The sequence below is a fragment of the Dermochelys coriacea genome, chromosome 13, assembly GCF_009764565.3.
Source record: "Dermochelys coriacea isolate rDerCor1 chromosome 13, rDerCor1.pri.v4, whole genome shotgun sequence".
In the NCBI taxonomy this organism is placed as follows: Eukaryota; Metazoa; Chordata; order Testudines; family Dermochelyidae; genus Dermochelys; species Dermochelys coriacea.
In genome coordinates this window covers 39,284,712-39,311,143 of record NC_050080.1, presented here as the reverse complement: position 1 = coordinate 39,311,143, position 26,432 = coordinate 39,284,712, and the positions used below count along the sequence as shown (strand labels likewise).

The 26,432-nt window shown below is 50.0% G+C and overlaps 1 gene segment (V, D, J or C); it reads left to right on the top strand.

Annotated features, from left to right (window-relative positions):
• The first annotated feature begins 2,308 nt into the window (after positions 1–2,308).
• The window catches only part of LOC119842117, a 205,827-nt gene continuing 181,703 nt past the window's right edge, over positions 2,309–26,432 (top strand). The window contains 2 exon segments of the C gene segment in view: positions 2,309–2,459; positions 2,552–2,851. Of these exon segments, the coding sequence occupies positions 2,414–2,459; positions 2,552–2,851 (346 nt within the window).

Genomic DNA, 26,432 nt, shown 5'->3' with positions numbered 1-26,432 from the left:
TAGGTCCTTCTGTATCCTATCCCTCCCCTCCAGCGTATCTACCACTCCTCCCAGTTTAGTATCATCCGCAAATTTGCTGAGAGTGCAATCCACACCATCCTCCAGATCATTTATGAAGATATTGAACAAAACGGGCCCCAGGACCGACCCCTGGGGCACTCCACTTGACACCGGCTGCCAACTAGACATGGAGCCATTGATCACTACCCGTTGAGCCCGACAATCTAGCCAGCTTTCTACCCACCTTATAGTGCATTCATCCAGCCCATACTTCCTTAACTTGCTGACAAGAATGCTGTGGGAGACCGTGTCAAAAGCTTTGCTAAAGTCAAGAAACAATACATCCACTGCTTTCCCTTCATCCACAAACAAGTAATCTCATCATAAAAGGCGATTAGATTAGTCAGGCATGACCTTCCCTTGGTGAATCCATGCTGACTGTTCCTGATCACTTTCCTCTCCTCTAAGTGCTTCAGGATTGATTCTTTGAGGACCTGCTCCATGATTTTTCCAGGGACTGAGGTGAGGCTGACTGGCCTGTAGTTCCCAGGATCCTCCTTCTTCCCTTTTTTAAAGATGGGCACTACATTTGCCTTTTTCCAAGTCATCCGGGACTTCCCCCGTTCGCCACGAGTTTTCAAAGATAATGGCCAAGGGCTCTGCAATCACAGCCGCCAATTCCTTCAGCACTCTCGGATGCAATTCGTCCGGCCCCATGGACTTGTGCACGTCCAGCTTTTCTAAATAGTCCCTAACCACCTCTATCTCTACAGAGGGCTGGCCATCTCTTCCCCATTTTGTGTTGCCCAGCACAGCAGTCTGGGAGCTGACCTTGTTAGTGAAAACAGAAGCAAAAAAAGCATTGAGTACATTAGCTTTTTCCACATCCTCTGTCACTAGCTTGCCTCCCTCATTCAGTAAGGGGCCCACACTTTCCTTGGCTTTCTTCTTGTTGCCAACATACCTGAAGAAACCCTTCTTGTTACTCTTGACATCTCTTGCTACAGCTCACTTCATCGGATGCTAATCAATTTGTTAGTCTCTAAGGTGCCACAAGTACTCCTTTTCTTTTTAATCCTATCTATGCATTTCTCCTCACCCTGTGAGGCACGGGGTGCTGTTATTCCATTTGACAGATGGGGAAAACCAGACTAAGTGACTTGCTTAGGAAAAGGGAACTGAGTCAAAACAACAAGCGCCTGAAATTGTGGTCTGCAATTCTCTCCTATTCCCCGAGAGGGCAGCACAGTGAACATGAACCAGCCCATCAGCAGACCCAAAGACTTGCTACCTGCGGATTTAACAAAGTCACTGTCTGGACATAGGAGACAGGTGGAATGGGCTCTCTGAACCACCAAGGAACTCTAAGCGAGGACTGTAATATGGACCGGGTTTCCGTTGGGGTTGGAGAGGACCGGACACATCATAGAAATGATCCATTATGCAGCCACCGCTAGTGGCACCACAGTGAAGGTTGCACCAGGGATTTGTTTCGAAGCCGAATAATGAATCCAGGCTAAAATCCCCATTTATTCAGTTCAGCTTCAAAACTTCTGTGTCAGTCCAGGCGTTGCAGTAGAGATCGTGGTGCCAATTCGAGCTTATTTCACCTAGAGAGCCCCAGCATACATCCCAGCCCCCCACCCCAAATGACCCATCTCTCGCGCTGTAATGGAAGAACTCTGAGCTTACTTAAAGTCACACATAATCTTCTGCCAACGTATTGTTAGGGAATGGAAGATACTGGCCAAAACTCTCCAGAAATTGAGCCCCTTGTCCTTGGAAATATACGAGTGAGATTTGCAAAGATGCCTAGGGAATCCGGAGCAGAAATTCCAGGTAATGTAAGGTAATAGAGCTATCTAACAGCCTATCTAGCTGCGTACCTGTTCAGCCTACCAATAACCAACAATCAATAAACAGGCATGGTAATCAATAACTGTTGAGTTTGGGAAGCATCAGGGCGAGGCGTTTGGGACTTTGAAAGAAGGAAGCGTATCGCATAGCTGGAGTCCCCGGAATCAAAATTCGACTTCTTGAGCATCTCCTGTGTAAGGTTTACACGAGACAATGAATTGACACCAGAAACTGATGAGAGACCCAGCAGCGCCGTGTGAGAGTTTAATTCATTATGGATTTTTCTATGTTCCTCCTCTGTAGCAATCGAGCAAAGCGTACGTGTGTGTGTGTAACGCGCTCTGTCTGTCCAGGGTGGGCACAGAGAGGCCGAGAGACCCCCCTGTCCTTTTTATAAGCTCGCTTTCTCTCTCCTTCCTGGGGCGCTCCCACGTTATGCAAATCCCCGCTCCGGGCTCTGTGTTGAAGTAGCGGCCCCGGGGCTCTCAGACCCGCCGTATCCCCCAGGCTCTGAGCTGTCCCTTGCGAGCTCTTTGTTGTCCCCGCCTAGCACACAATGAACTCTCTGCTCCTCCCCCTGCTCCTCCTGGCTCTGGCCCCGGGTGAGTGGCTGCGGGAGGCTGCGGGAGGCCGCGCTGATTTGGGGTGGGGGGACAAGGTGGGTTTGAATCTGAGCGATCCCTGCTTTTCCCAGGTGTCCTGTCCCAGCTCCGGCTCCAGGAGTCCGGCCCGGAGGTGGTGAAGCCCGGAGAGACCCTCACACTCACCTGCACTGTCACCGGGGGCACCGTCACCAGCAGCTACTATTGGAACTGGATATTCCAGGCTCCGGGCCAAGGGCTGGAGTGGATGGGATACTGGACCGGGAGCACAAGCTACAACCCGTCTCTCCAAGGCCGAATCACCATCACCGTGGATTCTTCCAACACCAAGTATTATCTGCGGCTGGGCTCGCTGACAGCTGCAGACACCGGCACCTATTACTGCGCCAGAGGCTACACAGTGACCCAGAGCAGAGCAGGGACCTGTACAAAAAAGGGCAAGCGGATTCAAAGCAGAGCAGAGAGGCCAGCTCAGCAGGGAGTGCTGAGTGCAGACCCGTCCCTTGCACACGCACGGACCGTGGCAGGTTTCAGTCCCTCCGGCAGGGAGCAGCACGAACACACCCACCCACCAGCACGCAGAAGATATGTGAATGTGAAACCCTGCTTAGAAATCACTATTCCTTGGCCTTTCAGGCACCCGAAAAGAAGACTTTTCTCCCAGCTTCTCCAGAAGAGACGCGCACACAGCGAGCTCACTATGAAAAACATACATACAAATAGTTGAAGGTACCCAGTTCCTCTGGACACGCCTCGCCTTTGAGCTGCCACAGAAATCATGGCAAACTCACGGATAAAACACGGGTGTTTCCTCCCCTTCCGTCGGAGCGGGCAGGGAAAGATTCACAAAATCATCGCACCGTGTATCTGTTCCCCGTGTCCGTGTCACGGCGCGTGTCAGGTGTGCACCGGGAAAGCCACGGGCTTTGCCTTCGGAAGAGAGGGACGGGCGCACGCGGGGCTGCTCTGTGTGAAAGGCGCCGCGGACGAAGGTGCCGCTTCCCCTCCCCCCCGCCCCCCCCCCCCAGCGTGGGCTGCAGCCGCTGGCCTGAGTCCCGCCAGCACCGCCCTTGCTGAAGTTGCGTCTAGTCCCCACACCCAATTCCCATTCAGCCGTTGGTCAATCTCGGGGGCAGAAACCGGCCTTCCTCTCCCTGCAGCTGCGGCTCCTTCCTCATCCGGCCCTCCCGGGAAAGCCTCCCACCTCGGGACATCTCCTGGGCATGGTCTGGACCCATGGCAGGTGCCCGGCGCATGTTGGAGTAGCCCGTGCTCCAAGGGAGAGACGCACTGATTTCAAGGGGCTTTCACCCTCAGACGTGCGGGGGTGGGGGGGGGGGGAGTTTCTGACTCTCCAATCCACCGGACAGCGCTCCCTGCATAGTGGTCCCTCCTCTCAATATTTTATCCCTGCTGGATAAATCCGCATCTACATCCCTGGGCAAGCAGGGTCTCCTGGGTCCCCAGTCCAGTGTCCTGCCCTCTGCACCCTCCTTCCTACCCTCGCAGCCACCTCCTATCTATGTGCGCTGAGCTGAGCGCCCGGTCTCTCTGGGGTATAAAGGGGAACCCTGTCCCCGAGGGGGCATCCCCATGTACTGAGCGCTCACCCCCGTCATCTGTTATACCCGCCCTGGGGAACCCGCATGCAAATCCCTGCCCCTGGGGGCTCATGTTTAAATACAAACCCCTGATTGCAGGAGCCTCAGTCCCTCCACAGTCACAGAACCGCTGTGGATTTTTCCTCATTGCATGAAAACGAGAATGAAATCTCTGTTGCTTTTCCTTTCCCTGTTCTCCTCCCCCACCCGTGAGTCTCTCTGGGACATTGGGGGAACTAGGGACACACATACACACATACACAAACACACGCACATTCAGTGGCTAATTCCTTCCTTGCTTCGTTTTGCTTTCTCCAGGTGTCCTCTCCCAGGTGCGGCTGGTCCAGTCCGGCCCGGGGGCTGCGAAGCCCGGAGAGACCCTCACCCTGACCTGCGCTGTCTCCGGGTTCTCCATCACCAGCGGCGGTTATGTTTGGGACTGGGTCCGGCAGCCTCCCGGCAAAGGGCTGGAGTGGCTGGCATGGGTTAATCCCAGCAGCGGGTGTCTCTCCAAAGCCGCCTGAGTTTCTCCAGGGACACGGCTAAACATGCGCTGGCAGCCGCGGACACCGACACCTGTTCCTGCGCCAGAGACACTCAGTGGCAGGGACTAGTTCAAAACCCGGGTCGGCTTCTACTCAGCCCGGCGAGGCGAGGTTAGCAGCGATCGCTCAGCCCCAGACAGAGACTCGCACACAGCGAGCTGAGTAGGAAAAGCGCGCACCGCCACAGCTATTTTCAAAATGCATCCAGACACGCAGGGCATTTAATGCCTCAAGACTTCCAGTATCTGTAGGCTTGGACGAATCTGATTTTTACTGGTACAAGGAGGTAAATGTGGATTTCATGAAACACACATGGAGATGAAATTGGGGTGAACCCAAAACATTTTAGGACACTTTCCATGAGTCAGTCGGTACAAAGACTTCCTCCTAATGTGAATGTGGGATGGTTACAGTTAAATTGAAGAATGATTTAGTATTTGGTTTGGGATTGGGGATAAATATGGGCTAATGGTTAGGGCGGCGGTTCAGTACTCCCTGCTTTCCTCAGAAATGTGCCGAACCCATTTGAACTGGGCATAGCTTGAAATAGAATCACAAGATACAGCTTGAGGGACTGTCTGGAACTGGGCCTCAATACTCACATAACCCTACACACAGAGCAAGTTTCACTCCCTCCAGCAGGGCCCAGCCCTCTCCCGGTCACAGTCTCCCCCTCACAGGTGTCTCTGCCACAGGAAAAGCACCTGGCAGTAGGGTGATGCATTTCTCCCAAGTGTGTGCTCTAGACTGAGTCAGCGGTTCTCAGACTTTAGCAACGCGAGGACCCCCCCCCCCCCGCATTTTGATTTAAATTTTTGCGGGACCCCCAAACTCCCTCCTCCGACCCGGGCCCTGCCCCCACTCCACCCCTTCCCTTAAGGCCCCTCTTCCAACCCCTGCTCCACCATGACCCTCCTCTTCCCCGCCTCTTTCCGCCCCTTCCCCTAAATACACCCCATCCGGCTCCGGTTGCCAAATTTCTAATTCCACAAAACCTAACATGATTGCCCCACCCCTACCCCATTCCTTCCCAAAGGCCCCTTTCCTGCTTTCCCGCTTCTCTGAGGACCCACCTCCCCTGCTTGCTCCATCCCCCCTCCCTCTGTCGCTCGGTCTCCTCCCCCATCACTCACATTCATATGCCTGGGGCAAGGGGTTGGGGTGCAGGACGGGGGTGAGGGCTCCGACTGGAGGTGCAGGCTCTGGGGTGGGGCCAGGGAGGAGGGGCTTGAGGTGCAAGAAGGGGCTTCAGGCTGAGGCAGGTGGTTGGTTGGGGTGCGGCGACTGAGGGATCCAGCTGAGGGTGTGGGCTCTGGGCTGGGGCCAGGCATGAGGGCTGGGGCAGGGGGTTGGGGTGTGGAGGGGTTGAGTGAAGGATTCGGGCGGGATTTTGAGTGCAGGAGGGGGCTCAGGGCTGGGCAGAAGTTTGGGGTGTTGGAGGGGTGCAGGTTCCCTGGTAGCCGGCAGCGCCCAGCGAGGGAGCGCAGTGCAGAGCTGCAGGGACCAGCCGCCCACTGCCCAGGGCAGGCAGGGACGTGGGGGGGGGGGATGCGGGGGTGGCAGGCGGGGCCAGGGGAGAGACCTGACCCCAAACACTGGTTGAGCTGGGCCCCTGGGCCCTGAATTTGCTGGAGCCCGGGCACTAGGGGCCCATACAACTCACCGCCCCGGGCGCGGGCTCTGGGGTGAGGCCGGGGATGACAAGTCTGAGGAGCACAAGGGGTCTCAGGCCTGGGACAGGGGGTTGGGGTGCGGGGTCCCGGCGGCGCTTCCTGCAGCTCTCAGGAAGTGGCCGCCAGGTCCCTGCCTCCCCTTGGCACATGGGCGGCCATGGCGGCTCCACGCGCTGCCCTCACGCTTTCAGGAACCACCCCTGCACCTCCCATTGACCTGGGTTCCCCAAATCCCCACCAATGAGAGCTGAGGAGCCAGCACTGAAGCAGAGGCAGCACGTGGAGCCTCTGGGGCAGTGGGAAAATTAGGGATACACACAGACACATTCAGTAGCTAATTCATTTCTTGCTTTGCTTCCCTGTTCCCAGGCGTCCTCCCGCAGGTGCAGCTGGTCCAGTCCGGCCCTGGAGTGGTGAAGCCTGGAGAGACCCTCACACTGACCCGCACTGTCTCCGGCTTCTCCGTTAGTAGCAGCAGCTATGATTGGCGCTGGATCCGGCAGCCTCCCGAGAAAGGGCTGGAGCGAAGCGGGTGGGTGTATCCATGTGGCGGAACCACAGGTTTTGCCCCGTCTCTCCAGGGCCGAGTCACCATCTCTGCAGACACCTCCAAGAACCAGGTCTCCCTGCAGCTTGGCTCCGTGACAGCTGCAGACACCGCCACAGCTTCCTGTGCTAGATACACAGTGATGTAGAGCAAAGCAGGGACAGGTACAAAAGGGGGAAGCTGTTTCCATACAGACATGTGGGGCATTTCATGTCTCACAATCTCCATTAGCTGTAGGCTTGGATGGATCACATTTTTATTGGTAAAAGTTGGTAAAGGTGGATTTCATTGATCACACACCCCGAAAACATATTTCCATCCACCATCATTGAAATTTACAAATGTTCAAAGTAAAAAAATTCTTAAAACAAGCAATCCTGTGTAACTATATAACACTTAGCAATGTTTTCAAATAAACCCAAGATTGGGTGTCAAAATTATTTTAAAACCCCCACAAATTCTGAATTATCAGTGGGAAGTAGGAGCTTCAATACCTTTACAAATCCTTCAGCCCATACAAATTTAGAAACCTCCTTGCCTTGTTCCCATATCAATCACCACCTTCCCCGGCCATATAGGATGTTCCCTGGTACCCACAGGGACACACCAATAGAAATTCTCACCATAGGGATGAAGTTGGGGTGAACTCAGGACTAGGGTGACCAGATGTCCCGATTTGGGGAGCTTTTTCTTATATAGGTACCTATTACCCCCCACCCCCGTCACGATTTTTTACACTTGCTATCTGTTCATCCTACTCAGGACATATTTTGACACTTTCCATGCGTCAATAGGTTCAAAGGCTTCTTCAGAGCACGAACCCACCGGTAATTCAGGGGGTTTAGGAAGAAACTTCCCCTCCAAGAGGGATATTCCACAATATCCCACTAGGGGCATCCTGGCACCATCCTCTGAAGCTTCTGTCCCTGGTCGTGGACAAAGACAGCTGGACTCTGGGTCAGACCAGCCCCTGCAATTCCAGTGTCTCCTTTCATGCTGGGAGGGAAAATACCCAGTGAGCCGGGGGAAGGGAAGATGAGCTCTGCTTTATACCCCGTGTTGCTGTGGCTCTGTAACGATGCTGTCTCTGGAGGGACACAACTGAGAGTATCAATTCAGGACAAATTGCTTAGAGCAGGGCAGTTAGAGCCCAAGGCTGGGTTTCCTTTATTATGAAGGCACACCAAACCGGCCAAACAGAGAGGACTTTGGTCTCACCCCACTGGCTAACCATAAGTCATACAATCAATTCCCTTAGACACTCCAGTTTCCCAGTATCACCACCAGTGCCACTCATTATGGGGACAAATGGTTATGAAAACCAATACCCCAGTAAAAGGTCACAGGCTCCCAAGCAGGGATTTGCTACAAGACAGAGGCATTTAGGGCCAGATCCGAACCCCATGGCAGTAAAGGCAGCGATGGTCTCTGGGTGAGGGCCTTGGAGCACTGCCCTGTCTCACTGACTCTCCCTGGGTGAACGTGCAGAGTATGGAGCTGGTCAGAGAGCTGGATTCTGCCTCTCTCTGCATACAATACAGGTACATCCCAGTTGGATATCTCCATTAAATGAAAGCCTGTCCCACCAGCCCCTTTCAGCACCATCCCTGTTGGGTGAAACCCACATGCAAAGGCCTGCCCCCGGGTGGGGCCATCCTTAGGATTTATGGGGCCCTACACAGTATTATTAAACTGGTGCCCCTATGCACAACGGCAACCCGGGCTCGAAGCCCAGGGTGGGGGAGGGACGAGGCAGCAAAGGATAGCAAGATGCCCAGCCCACCTCACGGTGGTGGAGAGTCACAGTTCCCAGCAGAGACTCCCATTCCCTCTCCCTCACACAGAATGGACATGCAGAAGGTACCTAATTAAAAGCGCTAAACTTGGGAATAAAGGATTTTTGATATGCCCTGAAGTTTGTCAGACATTTATTTGTAAAAACTTTGTAGTAAGGGCCCGTCAGCTGTCTTGGTGAATACAACATTAAATATTATGGAATCCATGATGCAGCTCGTCTCTGTTTTACATTTTCTTAATCAGTATTTTCTAAGCTGATTTTATATTTTAAATGTACTCTTAAGCCTTCATAAAGTAATCATTCCAGATTACTACATATTTAACTCACTGAAACAAAGACATTATTTTAAATTAATCAGTCACAGAGGTTTAGTGTGTTCATAACCATGTTTATTGCTCTTAGAAAAAGAGAACACTAATTTACTTTGCGTGATCTCCATAACAATAGACATGTTTATGAAATTTCACCAACTTTAAAAAAATATGTTTCCAAAGATTTGAGGCATAACAAAGAATTTTATTTCTTACTATGGTACTGATTTTGCTGGAGGTTTCTCTTAAAACTAGTTCATCAGATAGTCAGAAGTAAAGAAAGGGAAACTCTTTGTCCAGCTATCTGGAAGGAAAGGGGTGTTGTCCCTTTAAGGGCTCTCTTCAACCGGGGGTGGGAGTGGGGGGGAGTTAAGGGAGAGAGGGATGGACAGAAAGGACAACAGAGTAGAGATTGTGGGGCCAATCTGAAGTTATGTCACCCAGTTATTTCCGAGATACACCCCTGCCCCCCTCCTCCGAATGACCCATCTCTAACTTGCTCTGAGGGGTGGGAGAGGCCCCCCAAAACCTAACCTGGTCCATTTCCCTCTAGTGTATCTGTCACTGCAATCGCAGCCCTTGTTCTGGCGCAGCCCAGATAATGTTAGATAATCTAGACAATACTTAGTCCTGCTAGGACTGCAGGGGACTGGAGTAGATGACCTCTCCAGGTCCCTTCCAGCCCTACGATCCTCTTATTCTACGACTTACACCCAATTCCCTCCCCCTTCAGTAAAGCTGTTGGTCAGTCTCTGGGGCGGAAACCAGCCTTCCTCTCCCTGCAGCTGCGGCTCCTTCCTCACCTGCCCCGCCCGGGAGAGACTCCCGCCTCCTGCTATCTGCTGGCCATGGTCTGGATCCATGGCATACGCACCCGGCACATTAGGAGTAGCGTGGCTTGACGGGAGAGAGACGCATTGATTTCAATGGGCTTTCACCCTCAGACATGATGAGGTGCAGGACTCTCCTCTCCCACCCACTAGACAGGGCTCCCTGCAGAGCGCTCCCTCCCCCTGGCAGCTTATCCCCAATGGGTGAACCTGTATGCAAATCCCTGACCCAGCGGCTGCTCCTGGGTCCCAGACCAGTGCCCTGTTCTCTGCATCCGCCTTCCTACCCTCACAGCAGCCATGTCCTGCCATGTGTGCTGAGCTGAGGCTCGGTCTGTCTGGGGTGTAAAGAGGACACCGCTATGTACTGAGCAATCACCCACATCATCTCTTATAGCCACCCTGGGGAACCCGCATGCAAATCCCTGCCCAGAGTGGCCTATTTAAATACAAACCCCTGGTTCTAGGAGCCTCAGTTTCCCCCCAGACACAGAAGTGCCCGGTTCAGCCCGCTGGGGAGTTTTCATCCTTCTTTGAAAGCGAGAATGAAATCTCTATTGCTTTTCCTTTCCCTATTCTCCACCCTGGTCTGTAAGTCTCTCTGGGGAAGTGGGGGAATTGGGGACATACACACACACACACACATACATACATATTCAGTGACTAAATTATATCTGGATTTCTTTCCCTTTTCCCAGGTGTCCTCTCTCAGGTGCAGCTGGTCCAGTCTGGCCAGGGCATGGTGAAGCCCGGAGAGACTCTCACACTGACCTGCGCTGTCTCCGGCTTCTCTATCACTACTCAGCATTACGACTGGCACTGGATCCGGCAGCCCCCCAGGAAAGGGCTGGAGTGGATGGGACGGGTATATCCATATAGCAGTGGGACCACAAACTACGCCCCGTCTCTCCAAGGCCGAATCACCATCTCTGCAGACACCGCCAAGAACCAGGTCTCCCTGCAGCTCCGCTCGCTGACAGCCACAGACACCGCACTGTATTATTGCGCCAGGAGAGACACAGTGACACGGGGCAGAGCGGGACTGGCACAGAAAGGGGAAGTGGTTTCTAAATAGCCCAGGGAGACCACAGTTACAGGGATAGGTGAGCCCACTGAGAGAAACAGATGCACACACAGTGAACTGACTATGAACAAAATACATAGAAATAGGTATTTTTTTAAATCCATGAAGTATTTACCCAGTTTCCCTGGACAAGCCTTACGTTCTGCAGCCACAGAAATCATCTCAAACTCACCATTAAAACAAAGGTATTTCCATCATTTAATGGTATCGGAGCGGGCAGGGAAAGTTAATGGAATGAAGAGCTACAAAATAATCACACGGTGTGGCTGTTCCCCACGTCTGTGTCACAGTCTGCATTTGGTGAACACGGAGAAGGTCTCGTCTTTGCCTTCAAACAGAGTGACGGGTGGGCAAACACACACACGCAGCAAGTGTCATTCTGTGCTGTAGAGAGCAGCAGTCCTATACACACACACACACACACACACACAAGGGCAGCTTCTCTGTATTAAAAGCGTCTAATAAGAAGGTGCTGCTTTACTCCCCAGAGTGAGCTACAGCCACTCCCCTGGGTCCTGCCAGCAGAGCAGGGGTGGCCTTACCATGAGGAGAACTGAGGCGACTGCCTCAGGTGCCAGACTGGGGGGAGGGATGGCACTACTAGGACCCAGAGTGTAGAAAATGGTGTCTGCTGCTGGTGCATCTGTATTCTCTCTGCTCTAGATGCACAGTGATGGGGGAGAGCTGTGCTGGAGGAAGGAGGGCACAAGAGACAGAACAGGCAGGCAGGAGAAAAGGTGAGGGGGAATAACAGAAAGCAACAGGAGCTGCAGGGAGAGAGAGGAGGAGGAGCCTCTTATGTACCTCTCTAGCACCCTCAGGAGCCTGGATTTATTCACAGGAGCTTCTCAGGGAGCTTCCTGTTTCCTGCTCCTTTCTTGAACCACTTGAGGAGAACAGGCAGTCCACTGAAGTAGTAGGAGCCAGTTAGGCCCTTAAGATGCTGACATCTTCCCTCACTCAGGCCCTGCTACCAGCCTGCTTATTTGTCCCCTTCAACTGAGTGTTGAGAGCCACTATGGCTGGCACAGAACAGCAGTCAGGAGCAAAAGAAGAAAACACCCCTCTGGGGCAGCATTCACAAAAAGAAAGAAAGCAAAGGAAGCTTTTCTATCTAAGTAGGAAGGAGCTCTCCTGAGATACAGAGACACAAATGTTCACGGTGAGTCTTCCGGCCCCAGTGAGGATGGGAGTGATGAGGAGATGCCTGATCTTCCAGTCAGTCAGAGTGCAGGTGACCTGGCAGCTACTGCAGCACCCATAGCTCCGTCTCAAATGGATGTAGCCATGCACATTCCTGAAGAAAAGTGTAGATCAGAGAAGAGTGTGGTGGAGGTGCAAGAAACAGCTGCTGCTGAGTTTAGTTCCTTAAGTCTAGATGATCCAGGACTGTGGACCCACTGGAGCAGTAGCCTGAGGGACTTCCTTGTACTGCATGGGCCACAGCAAGTGAAAAATTCATGTTCCTCAAAGAGAATGAAAATAGAAGTTTCCATCCAACACATTACTGGTGTGAAATCCCCAAAGGTGACAAAGTGGAGAGGCCATGGCTTACGTATTCAAAAACCCAGAATGCTGCATACTGTTTTTCTTGCAAATTCTTCCAGCCTAATATTCCAGCCACATTGGGTTCTACACGAACAAAGGACTGGAAAAATCTGACTAGAAATCTGGCATGCCATGAGAAGGCAGCAATCACCAGAGAGCATTCCACAGGTGGAAAGAGCTTGAGATGAGACTAAGATTAAAGGCCATCATAGATGATCAGCATCAAGAGAAGATTGCATCAGAATCTCTTTTCTGGCAAAATGTTCTGAAAAGGCTCATTGCCATTGTGAGAATGCTTGCTCCCCAAAACCTAGCACTGTGTGGCACTTCAGATCAGCGGTATGTGTCAAACAATGGAAACTTCCTTCAAATTGTGGAGCTGATAGCTGAGTTTGATGCTGTGTTCCAGGAGCATCTAAGAAGAGTCACCACCCAAGAAATGTACACACACCACTACCTTGGAAAAACAATTCAAAATGAGATCATACAGTTACTGGCAACAAAAGTCAAACAGAAGATTGGGGCAGATCTGAAGTCAGCAAGATATTACTCTGTTATTCTGGACTGCACACCTGACATCAGCCATATGGAACAAATTACTTTAATGGTGCATTTTGTAACAATAACAGAACCTAGTAAAAATGTTCCGGCAATGGTGATTGTCAGAGAGCATGTTCTAGACTTTATTAACATTGATGATACTACAGGAGCTGGTATGACAAATGTGCTTCTTAAAAATCTGAAAGATACGGGAATTGCAACAGCTGACTTGAGAGGTCAGGGCTACGATAATGGTGCCAACATGAGAGGAAAGAACAGAGGAGTGCAGACACGGATCCGAGAGGCACAGGATAATCCCATAAGAGACCCCAAACAACAATTCAAAGCTGAATTCTTTAACCAGGTGCTAGATTGTGCAATACAGTCAGTTGAAGAACATTTCATGCAGCTCAAGGAACACAGCAGTATATTTGGGATGTTGTATGATATTCCAAAATTCCTCACTATACCTAAAGAAGACCTACACCAGCAATGCAGGGCACTAGAGACAGTGTTGACACATGATGACATGCACAATATTGATGAAAGTGATTTAGGGATGATCCCAAAGCCCTTTCAAGATATATTTCATGAGGATCAACTCCAAAGGCTGTTCTGGAATATATGTGCATAAATAAGATGACCACCCTCTTTCCAAATGCTTTTGTTGCTCTGTGCATTCTTGTAACGCTTCCTGTAACAGTTGCCAAATGGAGAACGCAGCTTCTTCAAGCTGAAGTTAATAAAAACACATCTACTCTCCACAATGACACAGGAGAGGCTGGTCGGCCTTGCAACCATCTCAATAGAGCATGAGCTGGCCCAGACTGTGGACCTTCAGCGGGAAGCAATTCAAATCTTTGCAACCAAGAGGGCATGGAAAGCACCACATTGATTATTCAAACAGATAAAAATGCCAGTGTTTACTATACAGACAAGAAAAGTTACATTTGCTGTTCAGACATCTGAAAGTTAAGTATTACTTAAAAAATTTTAACAAGGCATTTTAAGTTGTTAGTTCTCCTTTATTGGGATAGGTAGCAGAGCAGTACCATGAGAGGAGTAGAACAGGAAGAAGGCAGAATTGAGACCTTTCAAAGTTTTGGCCCAAGCAAGGGGGAATAGGGGCACATTTGAGCTCCCCACCTCAGGTGCCAAAATGTTGTGGGCCGGCCCTGGGAGATGCCCAAAACTGAGCCATTCTTTTAGGTGACAGCATTATAATTCCTGAAACAAATTCCCTCCTTCTGCAGGTGTCCTTGCCCAAATCCAGCTGGTCCAGTCCGGCCTGGGAGCGGTGAAGCCCGGAGAGACCAGGGACTGGGGATCCTAAATTCCTACTGCTCGTCCTTCCAAAACCGACTCAACATCTCTGGGGATGCCCCTGAAGACGACCTCTGTCAACAGCTGAGTGACATGACAGCTGCAGGAACCGCCCTGTGTTTGCTCCAGACAAAGGCAGTGAGCCGGAGCAAAGCGGGGATTGGAGCTAGAAGGGAAACCGGTTTGCAAACCGCCCTTTAGCACTGGGCGTTAGGAGCTGAGGGAGAGGGACTCACTGACAGGAGGGGTTTTCAGGAGGGGAAACTAAGAAAATACCTCGTATATCAAGTCCCCTGAAACACAACACACACTGCACGGGTCTTATTCCATTTTGTTGGAAGCAGTAATGAAAAACACTCCTGTATCTATGACAGGTTTCAGAGTAGCAGCTGTGTTAGTCTGTATTCGCAAAAAGAAAAGGAGTACTTGTGGCACCTCCTGTATCTACACACCCAAGCTCAAGACTTCTCATCCCCTCCAGCAGGCAGCAGCACGGACCCATAGACACTGAGAAAGCAACAGACCGAGCAGAAGTCACGCACTCCCACTGAGACTAGAAAACACACATACAGAGATAGAGAGAGAGCAGGTCACATCTCCTTCAGCAGGAGGCAGCAGTGAAACACACAAACGTGCACACACGCAAGAGGTACCGCGCACACACACACACGGTTTTATTACTCTCAGTAACAGGTAGCAATGACAGAAACAGACAAAAGCGGATCCGGATTCCTTCTTTCCTTTCCATACGGGTGAACAGGGACACCCACTCGTTTCCAATCCTGAGTTGGTCTTTTCTCTACCTAGCAGAAGCCAGGAGGCCTCACAAACACACCCTGGACTTTCTTCTCTGGAGGGATTCATTCAATTCAGCAGAGAGCAGCAATGATACACAAATGGATTTGCATCCATGTGCTGTGACAAAGTCCTACAAGGGGGAAGGTGCCCCCTCCTGGATTAAAATCCAGGGTTCTGAATTCCCGACTTCTGTTGCTGGGTGACCGTGCTCTTCACCGCCATGTGCCTCCTTAATTCCTTTATAAAAACGCTTTGACGTCTTCTGAAAAAAAGTACTCTTTAAGAGCAAAATATTATTATTATATTTACTAGGATACAGATGCACAAGTAACACACACACACACATATACACAGTGACAACGTCCTATTTTATCCAGTAAAAAGCAACACACGCTCAGACACACACAGATTCATACTCTCCACTGCTCTTCCTCCTTCCAATAACAAGCGGCAGGGACACACAGCAATACAGTCAGACATTTTCCACCCAGCAGGGGTCCGCTACACTCAACCAATCACACCTATGACAAAACCCAGATCTGATTCCACACCCAGCCAGGGACATCAACACACATACACACATCAGCGGAGAGCACAGGTCTGCGAAGTTGATGGGATGTGGGTCTGTTCTGATGTCCAGCACCTCCTACACTTTAAGAACAGGGGCAGTTTCATCTCCCATTTCTAGCGACGACTTTAGCTAATATATAGAACATCTCCACCAAGCTTTGGTACATAGAATGTCAAGGTAACTTCACAAGCTGTTCACCGGGTTAGAACAAGGGGCTTAATTAGAAAAAAATGTGGCTCTCCATGTATCTCTGCTATAGAGAAGGACGAGGAGATTTTCAAAGGTACTAACACAAGTTGGGTGTGGAAATCCCGGGAACCTGGATACCAAACTGCCTTTTGTAACCCCAGAAAACGTTCCAATTCAATAATTTAAAATAAAATATTTTCTTTTTCGTTTCTTTCCTCATGTTAAAATAGATACAATTTTCCTAAGTGGTCTTAAATCTCTCAAATTGTGGGTGCCCAGCTTGGAATCCCTACATGGGGATTTCTCATCAGAAAATGAGGCACACCCCAACTCTGAGAACCAAGCTCCTTCCAAAACCTCTCAGACTGGCCGAGTTCAAACATTTCGCTTCCTTGTAGCGGCTTTCCTCTCTATAAACTCATGTCAGAGGCAGAAGGCATGTTGCTCTCCACATGATTTCTAACTGTGACTTTATTCCTAGGTGTCCGGTCGCAGATCCAGCGGGTAGAGTCCGGAGGGGATGTGAAAAAGCCCGGAGACTCTCTCCTGCAAAGACTCCGGGTTCCCCTTCAGCAGCTACTGAATGGAGTAAGTCCATCAGACACCTGGGAAGGGACTGGAATGGGTCTTAGAAACTAGCAAGGATGGCTGTACTAAAACTACTCCGACTCTGTGAAAGGGCGATTCACCGTCTCCAGGGATAATCCCAACAACCTGCTGTATCTGCAATTGACCGGCCTGAGACTCGAGGACACGGCCCCATATTATCGTGCTAGACGCACAGTGAAACGAGATCTATTGCTGCTAACACAAAAACCCAGACTGCAGATTGTCCCTTTTCCCGTACGCCGCACAGAGGGAGCAGCTGCACAAAACATACAGCCTGTGGCACAGCCAGGAGAGCGGACCACGTGCGTTCAAAACAAACGTGTGTGTGTGTTTCGGGGGATGGGGGAACTGCTGTAGTTCCCTGGCAATGTCACCCCTTGTTGCACGTAGCCGCACTGGGGCCAGCAGTGCAGAGACCATCGGATCCCCCTATAAACCCTGCTCAGCTGGGATTCCTGTTATAAAAGCCACCTCCCCCGTGGTAGGAGGGGAACGTGCACTCTCCTCCTGGCCATTACTATCTCAAAAAGAAAAGGAGTACTTGTGGCAGCTTAGAGACTGACAAATTTATTAGAGCATAAGCTTTCGTGAGCTACAGCTCACTTCATCGGATGCATTTGGTGGAAAAAACAGAGGAGAGATTTATATACACACACACACAGAACATGAAACAATGGGTTTATCATACACACTGTAAGGAGAGTGATCACTTAAGATAAGCCATCACCAGCAGCGGGGGGGGGGGGGGAAGGAGGAAAACCTTTCATGGTGACAAGCAGGTAGGCTAATTCCAGCAGTTAACAAGAATATCAGAGAAACAGTGGGGGGTGGGGTGGGGGGGAGAAATACCATGGGGAAATAGTTTTACTTTGTGTAATGACTCATCCATTCCCAGTCTCTATTCAAGCCTAAGTTAATTGTATCCAGTTTGCAAATTAATTCCAATTCAGCAGTCTCTCGTTGGAGTCTGTTTTTGAAGCTTTTTTGTTGAAGTATAGCCACTCTTAGGTCTGTGATCGAGTGACCAGAGAGATTGAAGTGTTCTCCAACTGGTTTTTGAATGTTATAATTCTTGACGTCTGATTTGTGTCCATTCATTCTTTTACGTAGAGACTGTCCAGTTTGGCCAATGTACATGGCAGAGGGGCATTGCTGGCACATGATGGCATATATCACATTGGTAGATGCGCAGGTGAACTAGCCTCTGATAGTGTGGCTGATGTGATTAGGCCCTATGATGGTATCCCCTGAATAGATATGTGGACAGAGTTGGCAACGGGCTTTGTTGCAAGGATAGGTTCCTGGGTTAGTGGTACCTGTTTTTTTTTCTACCAAATGCATCCGATGAAGTGAGCTGTAGCTCACGAAAGCTTATGCTCTAATAAATTTGTTAGTCTCTAAGGTGCCACCGGTACTTCTTTTCTTTTTGCGAATACAGACTAACACGGCTGCTACTCTGAAACCTCTGATATTCTTGTTAACTGCTGGAATTAGCCTACCTTGCATGTCACCATGAAAGGTTTTCCTCCTTCCCCCCCCCCCCCCCCGCTGCTGGTGATGGCTTATCTTAAGTGATCACTCTCCTTACAGTGTGTATGATAAACCCATTGTTTCATGTTCTGTGTGTGTGTGTATATAAATCTCTCCTCTGTTTTTTCCACCAAATGCATCCGATGAACTGAGCTGTAGCTCACGAAAGCTTATGCTCTAATAAATTTGTTAGTCTCTAAGGTGCCACAAGTCCTCCTTTTCTTTTTGCGAATACAGACTAACACGGCTGCTACTCTGAAACCTATTACTATCTCAGACTCACTAGACAGCGGCTGTCACCTCAGAGAGCCGAAATGGGTGATGGGGCTGATCTACAGCCCTTGGGAACCAATCAAACGCTCGCCTCTGATTTCACAAGGGTTTGGTTGTTGTGGCCTTAAGAAGGACCTTACACTGTGAGAGCAGATCCACAACTGGAATCAATGATCACTGACCCACTGGATTCAACACAGCAGCTACCCCTATTTACAGTAGTTGACGATCTTGACCTTTTATTCAAACAGTTTAACACTCTAGTAAACACATGGGAACTATTACGAAATAGGGTCTGGGTGCCTAATTCCCTGAGGTTCCTTTGAAAATCCGAGTCTTTCATAAGCAGAGGCTTCATATATACATTTAGGAATTGATAAGCATCCCCTTAACCAGGGGTGCTGGGACAATTTGTATAGTGGGAGTGCTGAGATCCATTGAACCAAACGGTAACCCTGGATATGATGGAAACCACTTCAAACCAGGGGTGCGGCAGCCACACACACACACACACCAGCACCCCTAGTTCCAGCACCTCTGCCTTTCACAGTAGTATCTGTTCCCCTGGAAAGAATGAAAGGCACTAAGCTGGGAGTTCTGAACCCCCAGAGCCACTCTCATCTCATAAAGACATCAAAAGTGCCAACATCTCCCCTCCCCTATATACCGTAACACACACTCTCCCTTCATCCCCAGGGCAATGACTCTCTTGAGCTCTCTCAGAGGGTGGATCCCATATTTACCCTGTGGCAGACCCTCTTGCCAGAGATATGCAAAGCGGAGACCTCTCTCCTCCTATTTAAAACCCCCACAGACCTTCGGCACTCACAAAGTCCTGGATCTGTCTCAGGGATTCCAGACCCACCTGAGCGTGGCTCCCGAACCGCTCCATGGCTGTGTTGGCCTTGGTACAGCTTTGCCTTGCACTGGCCGTGCTTTCCTGTGAGTTGGGTCTGGGATTGGCTCCTTCCCCTCATTGCCCATTGGTCTGTCTAGTATTAAGAATTGAATGTACACTTTCCCGTTTTTCATCCCCACCTCCCCAGGTGCCCGCTCGCAGGGGGCTCTGACCCAGTCGGGGACAGCGGTGAAAAAGCCCGGAGAGTCCCATACGGTGAAATGTACAGTCAGTGGTTTTAACGTTATGTGCTATAACATGTTCTGGATCCGGCAGGCTCCTGGGAAAGGGATGGAGTGGATAATTCATTATTATTCACCGTCTAGCAACAACTACTCCCCGGCAATCCAGGGGGCGATTCACAGCCTCCGAGGACAGCTCCAATTTCTATTTGCAAATGACCAACCTGAAACGCGAGGACACCGCGGTGTATTACTGCGAGAGACACAGCGAGGGGAACTTTATTACGCTTTATACGAAACCCAACCGCCTGAAGACCCATGAATTGCGTTGATCGGAAGGGGGCAGCCCTTACACAGAGAACTAAGGGAAAATCGCACAGGGAAGTCGTCTGCAGATAGCTACAGGGTGGAAAGTGAACTGGCTAGTGAGGAGAAAAACAATTCCATAATCAGGGAAATGTTATAAATACAGCAGCAGAAATGCTGGCATCAGGCGGTCTTTAATTTAGAGTCTGTTCACTAGCCATGCAATGGCACTTCCTTCACCATGACCCAGACATGTCAGAAAAGTGTCCCATCCACAATTTCCCCTCAACCTTCCCAGAGCCTACCAATGTTCTCTATCTCACCAAACTCTCCCCCAGCCTTGTGTTTGTCATGGAGTCCCCGGGCCATGCTCTGGAACTGCTCCCTACAAAGCCAGTCAGGACTCTGGGGGAGCCTTCTCTCTGTCAGCAGCCTGTCTGCAGGGCAAACGGCTCGTATGGCTTCCACCTTCCTGGGTCTGACCTCGGAGCATTCAGCATCCTCTGCCCCTCCCAGCACTTCCCACAGCGAGTCGGCCCAGGAGGAGTCCTGAGGGGCCAGAGGGTTCTGCACCCCAACTCCAGAGTCAGACGGGACTCTCAGCCAGCCAGTAACACAGAGGTTTATTAGACGACAGGAACATGGTCTAACACAGAGCTTGTAGGTGCAGAGAACAGGACCCCTCAGCTAGATCCATTTTGGGGGGCAGTGAGCCATAAAACCATGTCTGCACTTCACTCCTCGTCCCCAGCCAGCCCCAAACTGAAACTCTCTCCAGCCCCACCTCCTCTGGGCTTTGTCCCTTTCCAGGGCCAGGAGGCCATCTGATTCCTTTGTTCTCCAATCCTTTAGCTCTCACCTTGCAGGGGGTAAGGGCCCAGGCCACCAGTTGCCAAGAGACAGAGTCTCGGCCATTTATGTACCCTGGCCCTTTGCTCTGCAACAATTACACTCCCTTATCCCACCACCTAGAGAGTTAAGTAACGCATAGGGGAAACCGAGGCACACCTACAGTATTCAGAGGAAACTTTACGAACAGTCCCACTTTGTCACAGTGTTCCATTCCCCGATTACTATGACACTGTCCCTGGTTTGAGGTGCAGAGTAGCTGGTGTTTAATACATGCATCTTCAGGATGGTTCACCATCTCCCGAGACAACTCTGTCAGCTCGGTTTATCTGCAAATAAAAAGCCTGAAGCCCAAGGACACCGCCCACTATAACTATGCCAGACACACAATGAAACAAAACCTAGTAGTGGTGCAGAAACTTTGGCTACATCATCTCCCGTGAGCCTGGCAGGAGCAGCAGTGACCATGCAGCCCTGGGCACTGGCATTAGAAAAGGCATCAGGATGAATCAAAAATCTGCCATGAGCTTTTAACCCTATAATTCCCTGGTAATGTCACTGCTTGCTTCACGGTGGGCTCCATACAGAGATGGCTCAATGCCTGAGTAAACCACAGTCAGCTACTGCTGGATATATGGGGGAGAGCTCAGATTTTCCAAGCATACCCATGAGTTAAGGCGCCCCCCCCCATTCATTTGGAAATCCATGCCCAGCCCCTCAGCTAATATGAAAAGGGGGAGCTTAGTATGCGACCCACAACTATATCCACAATGCAAAATTATTTTCACAAGGACAAATAACCCACCTACTGCTCGTCCTCCTCTGAATCTGTCTAGTGCTGGTACTGAGGCTAATTATGTGACTTCTAGGGCAGAGACCAGGACAGTTGATTGGAAAAACTCAGGGAGAGACCCCTGCACAAACAGGAGCCGATCCCCTTGGTGAGGGGCAGAGGTCACTGGGGTCAGAGCAGGGCTAGGATCTTTGGCTGGTGGCTGCTGTCCTTGGCTCCTCATTCTACTTTGGAATCCATAGGGGTGACCTGCCAGAGCACTTGCCTCTAGTGAGGATGGCTAGCCTTTCTCACACTGATTCCTACCCAGTGGTGAATTTAGAGTTAGGGGGCCCTGTGCTCAGCTTCATTCCCCCCCACCATGGGACCCAGCTAAGAAAAAAATCATTCTCTCTTATTTCCCCTGCCCCCCGTTTTTCATTCTTTTTTTCTTCATCCTCCTCCTATATTATAAATAGGAAGAAAATGAAATAAAGTGAGGTACTTTGATTGTTTTTGTAGTCTAACTTATTTTTCACAGACCTCTTGAAAAGTGCTGAGGGTCTCGGTGGGCCATGTAATGATCTTTCCAACTACTGTGTGTACCATTAGCTTATTACTGTAAAGTGCTTTGGATAAGATCGCTTTATAAAAAAAACATAATAATCTTTCCTCAGTCCACCTGAATGGAGTTCTCGGACCCCAGATGAAAGTTTGTATTTGCATTATGCTAAAGCGAAAAAATGTGTAAAAATAAAATGTATAGATGATGCATGAATGGAAAAATAAAAGTTAACTTCCTCTGAAGAAACATCTTCAATTTGAATTTTTTTTTCTCCAGATAGCTTTTTTTCTACACTTTTTCTTTACAAAATCAATTAAGTCATCGTAAGTGATATTTTTAAAGAGGTACTTCCCATTGTATCTAGCTAAACGACAGCTGGGGCACTGTCTACATTGACACTTTACAGTGCGGAAACTTGCTATGCTCGGAGAGGGCGGGGGGTGTCACACCCCTGAGTGAGAAAGTTGCAGCGCTGTAAAGTGCCCATGTAGACAAGCCCTAAGACAATCAGTTTAGTCATAGGAAGGGCGCAATCTATTCTCTGAAGAAACTCCAAGTAGGTCAGCCTGTGGGGCCAGCAGCCTCTGTTCTGCACTGCCAAGCATGGAATCAATGACAATTGATTGGGGGGAGGGATAGTTCATGGGGGGAGGTGGTTTGAGCATTGGCCTGCTAAACCTAGGGTTGTGAGTTCAATCCTTGAGGGGGCCATTTAGGGATCTGGAACAAAAATTGGGGATTGGTCCTGTTTTGAGCAGGGGGTTGGACTAGATGATCTCCTGAGGTCCCTTCCAGCCCTGATATTCTAGGTTAGAGGCTCTAATGATTAGAGACATTTGTTGTGTCCTTCCCATATTAGGTATTTTCTTATGTTCAAACATTTGTGTGCATGAAGAGCTGCATTCTGCTCTCTTGGGCTGCACTGGCAAGGGTGAATGAGAACAGTACTGAACACCCACCTGAAGGTGAGGGAGGGGCCCGGTTCCGTCGGCGGCCACCTGAGCGCCCTGCTGCCTTCTCCTGCTCATCTCTGCTAGCCCCCCCTGTCAGCCTGTGGGCTCTGTGCTGGCTCCTGCAGCCACCCCATCCGCCAGCTAGCCCCCCCGCCCACAGGCTCTGTGCCGGTTCTGGTGGCCAGCCCCATCCTCCCGTCCCATGGGCTGCGCCCAGCTGCTGCTCACCAAGCAGTGGGGTGAATGCTGGCCGGAGGACTCAGGAGGAGCAGGAGGCAGCCAAGCAGCCAGGGGCCAGAGAGAAGTGGCCATTTCCCCTTCAAAGAGCCGCTTCTCTCCAGCCGGCTGAGCAGCCGCCCTGTGCTCCTCCTGCATCCTCCAGCCCGCGTTCGCAGTGCTGCCACCCATATCTCCTGCCTACTCCCATGAGGCTGCAGGTGAGCCTTCCCCCCCCACTCTCCTGCCCCTCACAGCTTCTGCCCCTGGAGTCCTCCACTGAGGAGTAGGCTGCCCGACTGTCTGGCCCTGGGGCCCCCTGTTGTTGGGGAGCCCCATGCCAGGGCATGATATGTTTTGCGGTAAATCCACCCATGGAACTGACTTATTATTTTATTTCCAGGAGCTCGCTCACAGGTCCAGCTGGTGGAGTCTGGAGGAGATGTGAAAAAGCCCGGAGACTCTCTCCGCCTCTCCTCCACTTTCAGTCAGTGGATCCTACATGCACTGGGCCCATCTGGCTCCCAGGAAGGCCCTGCAATGGGTGGCTCAGATCTGTTCCCAAAATGGAAGTGAAGAGTTGTATACACCGGCTGTGAAAGGGTGATTCACCATCTCCAGAGACAATCCCAACAACCTAGTGTGTCTGCAAATGACCAGCCTGAAAGCTGAGGACACCGCCCGGTATCACTGTGTGAGAGGCACACAATGAGGGGAAGTGAGTCTGAGCTCAGACAACAACCTCCCTGCTTCACTGCAGGGTTATTTTGCTGTAGGTGGTGTTCATTGTCCATAAAATGGCATGAGCTGAATGAGGATAAATAAACCAAGGAAGACTGTACTTGTATTTCATTCTCTGAGGGTACTTATACTGGAGGAGAAGTGGTAAAGAGATGCTCACAGTGACAAATAACAGCTCTGCACCTCCTCAACTCCCTCCCACCAGCAGCCTTTGCTCCCTCTTAATTTCCCAGATCTTCAGAGTCAGCCAAGCATCCAACCCAATGGGCCATGTTGGCTCCCTTTGAAGCACCACTGGTGTTACTGACACCGCTTTTGGGGTGTGTGGGGGGAAGGGAAGCGGAGGTATTCAAGCAAAAGAGCCAGATTGTGTAATTGTTTAGTACTACCTGAATTCTTGATGTCTGGACCCTAAACCCTGCAGCAATCACTGATATCAAGTAGTTAAATGTGAATAGGGACATGCATGTTAGTATGAATGAGGATTCGAATGGGGATTGGAACGGGATGGGTACTACTTTTGTAAACATAAATGGGAGTGAGAAGGGAGGTCTGATTGTAAATGAAAATCCCCCTTCTCTGTCAGTGTCAGTGTAAAAAAGGCTATGAATGGGGATATGAATGTCAACATAATTGTGAATGATTAGTAATAATCTCCCTACAGTGAAACCTGTTCTTATGCCCCAATCCATCCTCTCTGCACTCTCCCTCATGTATTCCACTCCTTATTTTTATAAAAGGGATACATTTACTGACATGCATTTCACACAGAATTGTAGAATTGTTGGCTGGAGGGACCTCAAGAGGTCATCTAATCCAGCCCATGCTCTGAGCTAGGAACAAGTAAACCTAGAGTCTATTTTAAAAAAAGTAAAAGAATCACACCTGCAAAATCAGGATGGAAGATAACTTTACAGGGTAAATAAAAAGATTTAAAACACAGAAGAGTCCCTTCTGACTCTGCTTCCTAGTTAAAAAACATGAATAAAATTACCTCTTAGCATAGAGAAAATTCACAAGCTAAAACAAAAGATAATCTAACACATTTCCTTGCTATTACTTACAATTTCTGTAATTTTAGATGTATCATTTCAGGATCTTTTTAGGAGCTGTTTTTTTTTTCCTGCCTGGTCCCTCTCTCTGTCCTGAGAGAGAACAACAGAGAGAGCACAAACAAAACCTCCCCCCACAGATTAAGAAGTATTCCCGTCTCCAACACTCAGATGCTCAGCTCCCAATGGGGTCCAAACCCCAAATAAATCCGTTTTACCCTTGTCATAAACATACAGCTAAGGGTAGCATAAAATCCCTTGTTTACCTGTAAGGGGTTAAGAAGCTCAAATAACCTGGTTGGCACCTGACCAAATGGACCAATAAGTGAAGAAGATACTTTCAAATCTGTGGGGGGAGGTTTTGTTTGTGCTCTCTTTGTTGTTCTCTCTTGGGATTTTGCAGGTGTGATTCTTTTAAATAAAATTCTTCTTTTAAGAACCTGATTGATTTTCAGTGGCTTAAAAACCAGGGATTTGGTCCGCGCTCACTTTGTTAGCCTGCTGGTTGGTATATTATTCTCAAGCCTCCCCAGGAAAGGGGGTGAAGGGGCTTGGGGGATATTTTTGGGGGGATAGGGCTCCAAGCATCCCCTCGCTAAATGTTTGTTTAAATCACTTGGTGGTGGCAGCAAGGACCAGGAAAGGAATTTGTGCCTTGGGGAAGTTTTTAACCTAAGCAGGTGGAATATAAGCTTAGGGGGTCTTTCATGTGGGTCCCCACATCTGTACCCCAGATTTCAGAGTGGGGCGGGAACCCTGACAACCCTGTATAAAGCTTATACAGGCAGAGGTGAAAGTAAGCTGGTACGGGCCAGTACAGAGTACCGATAACAAAAGGTGCAGCAGCGTACCAGCAAACAAAATAAAATGGATGCAAAAGCTAAAAATAAAAGCAGGGAAAGGGAAAACTCACTGTCACATTTGTTTGTTGTTTCTCTCCGTCTCCTACTCCAGCCAGGCTGGGGAAGGCAGGTAGGCTCCGCACTTTCCCCCGCCTGGCATTCAGTAGTGGCTGCAGTGGCTCCCCTCTAGCTTGCAGGGGGACTGGCTGAGGGAGAAGCCTGCCCAGGATGCCTGACACCCGCATAGGAACAGTTTAAATGCAGGTGTTCCCTCTGTGGTTCAGACCGCGGGATTAGGAGCCATTTCTGGCCTCCTTGTTAATTTCATTCACAGTTGGGGGTCGGGGGCAAGACCAAGGCAGGGGCAGTTCTTTTCTGCCCCCTGGACAAGGCAATCTCCAATAGTATAATACACAAAAATACAGTCAAAATCAGGAACCATTTCCAAGTTCAAATCTAACACCCTAACAACTGTGAGTGAAATTAACAAGGATGCCAGAAATGGCCCCTTAACCCGCGGGCTGAACCACAGAGTGAACAGCTGAGTTTAAACTGTTCCTATGCAGGCAGCAGGCGTCCTGGGCAGGCTTCTCCTTCAGTCCCCCTGCTCCCTGCTGCAGCCCCTGCTGAGTGCCAGGTTAAGGGAGGGGAAGCACAGAGTCTAGCCCGCTCAGAAGCCTGGCTGGAAGAGGAGGGAGGACAAGGAGAAAAATGGAACAGTGAGTTTTCACTTTTTCAGGCTTATTCCAATATTAAAGTTTTATCACAGACAGTACTGGTAGTAAAAAGAAAAGGAGTACTTGTGGCACCTTAGAGACTAACAAATT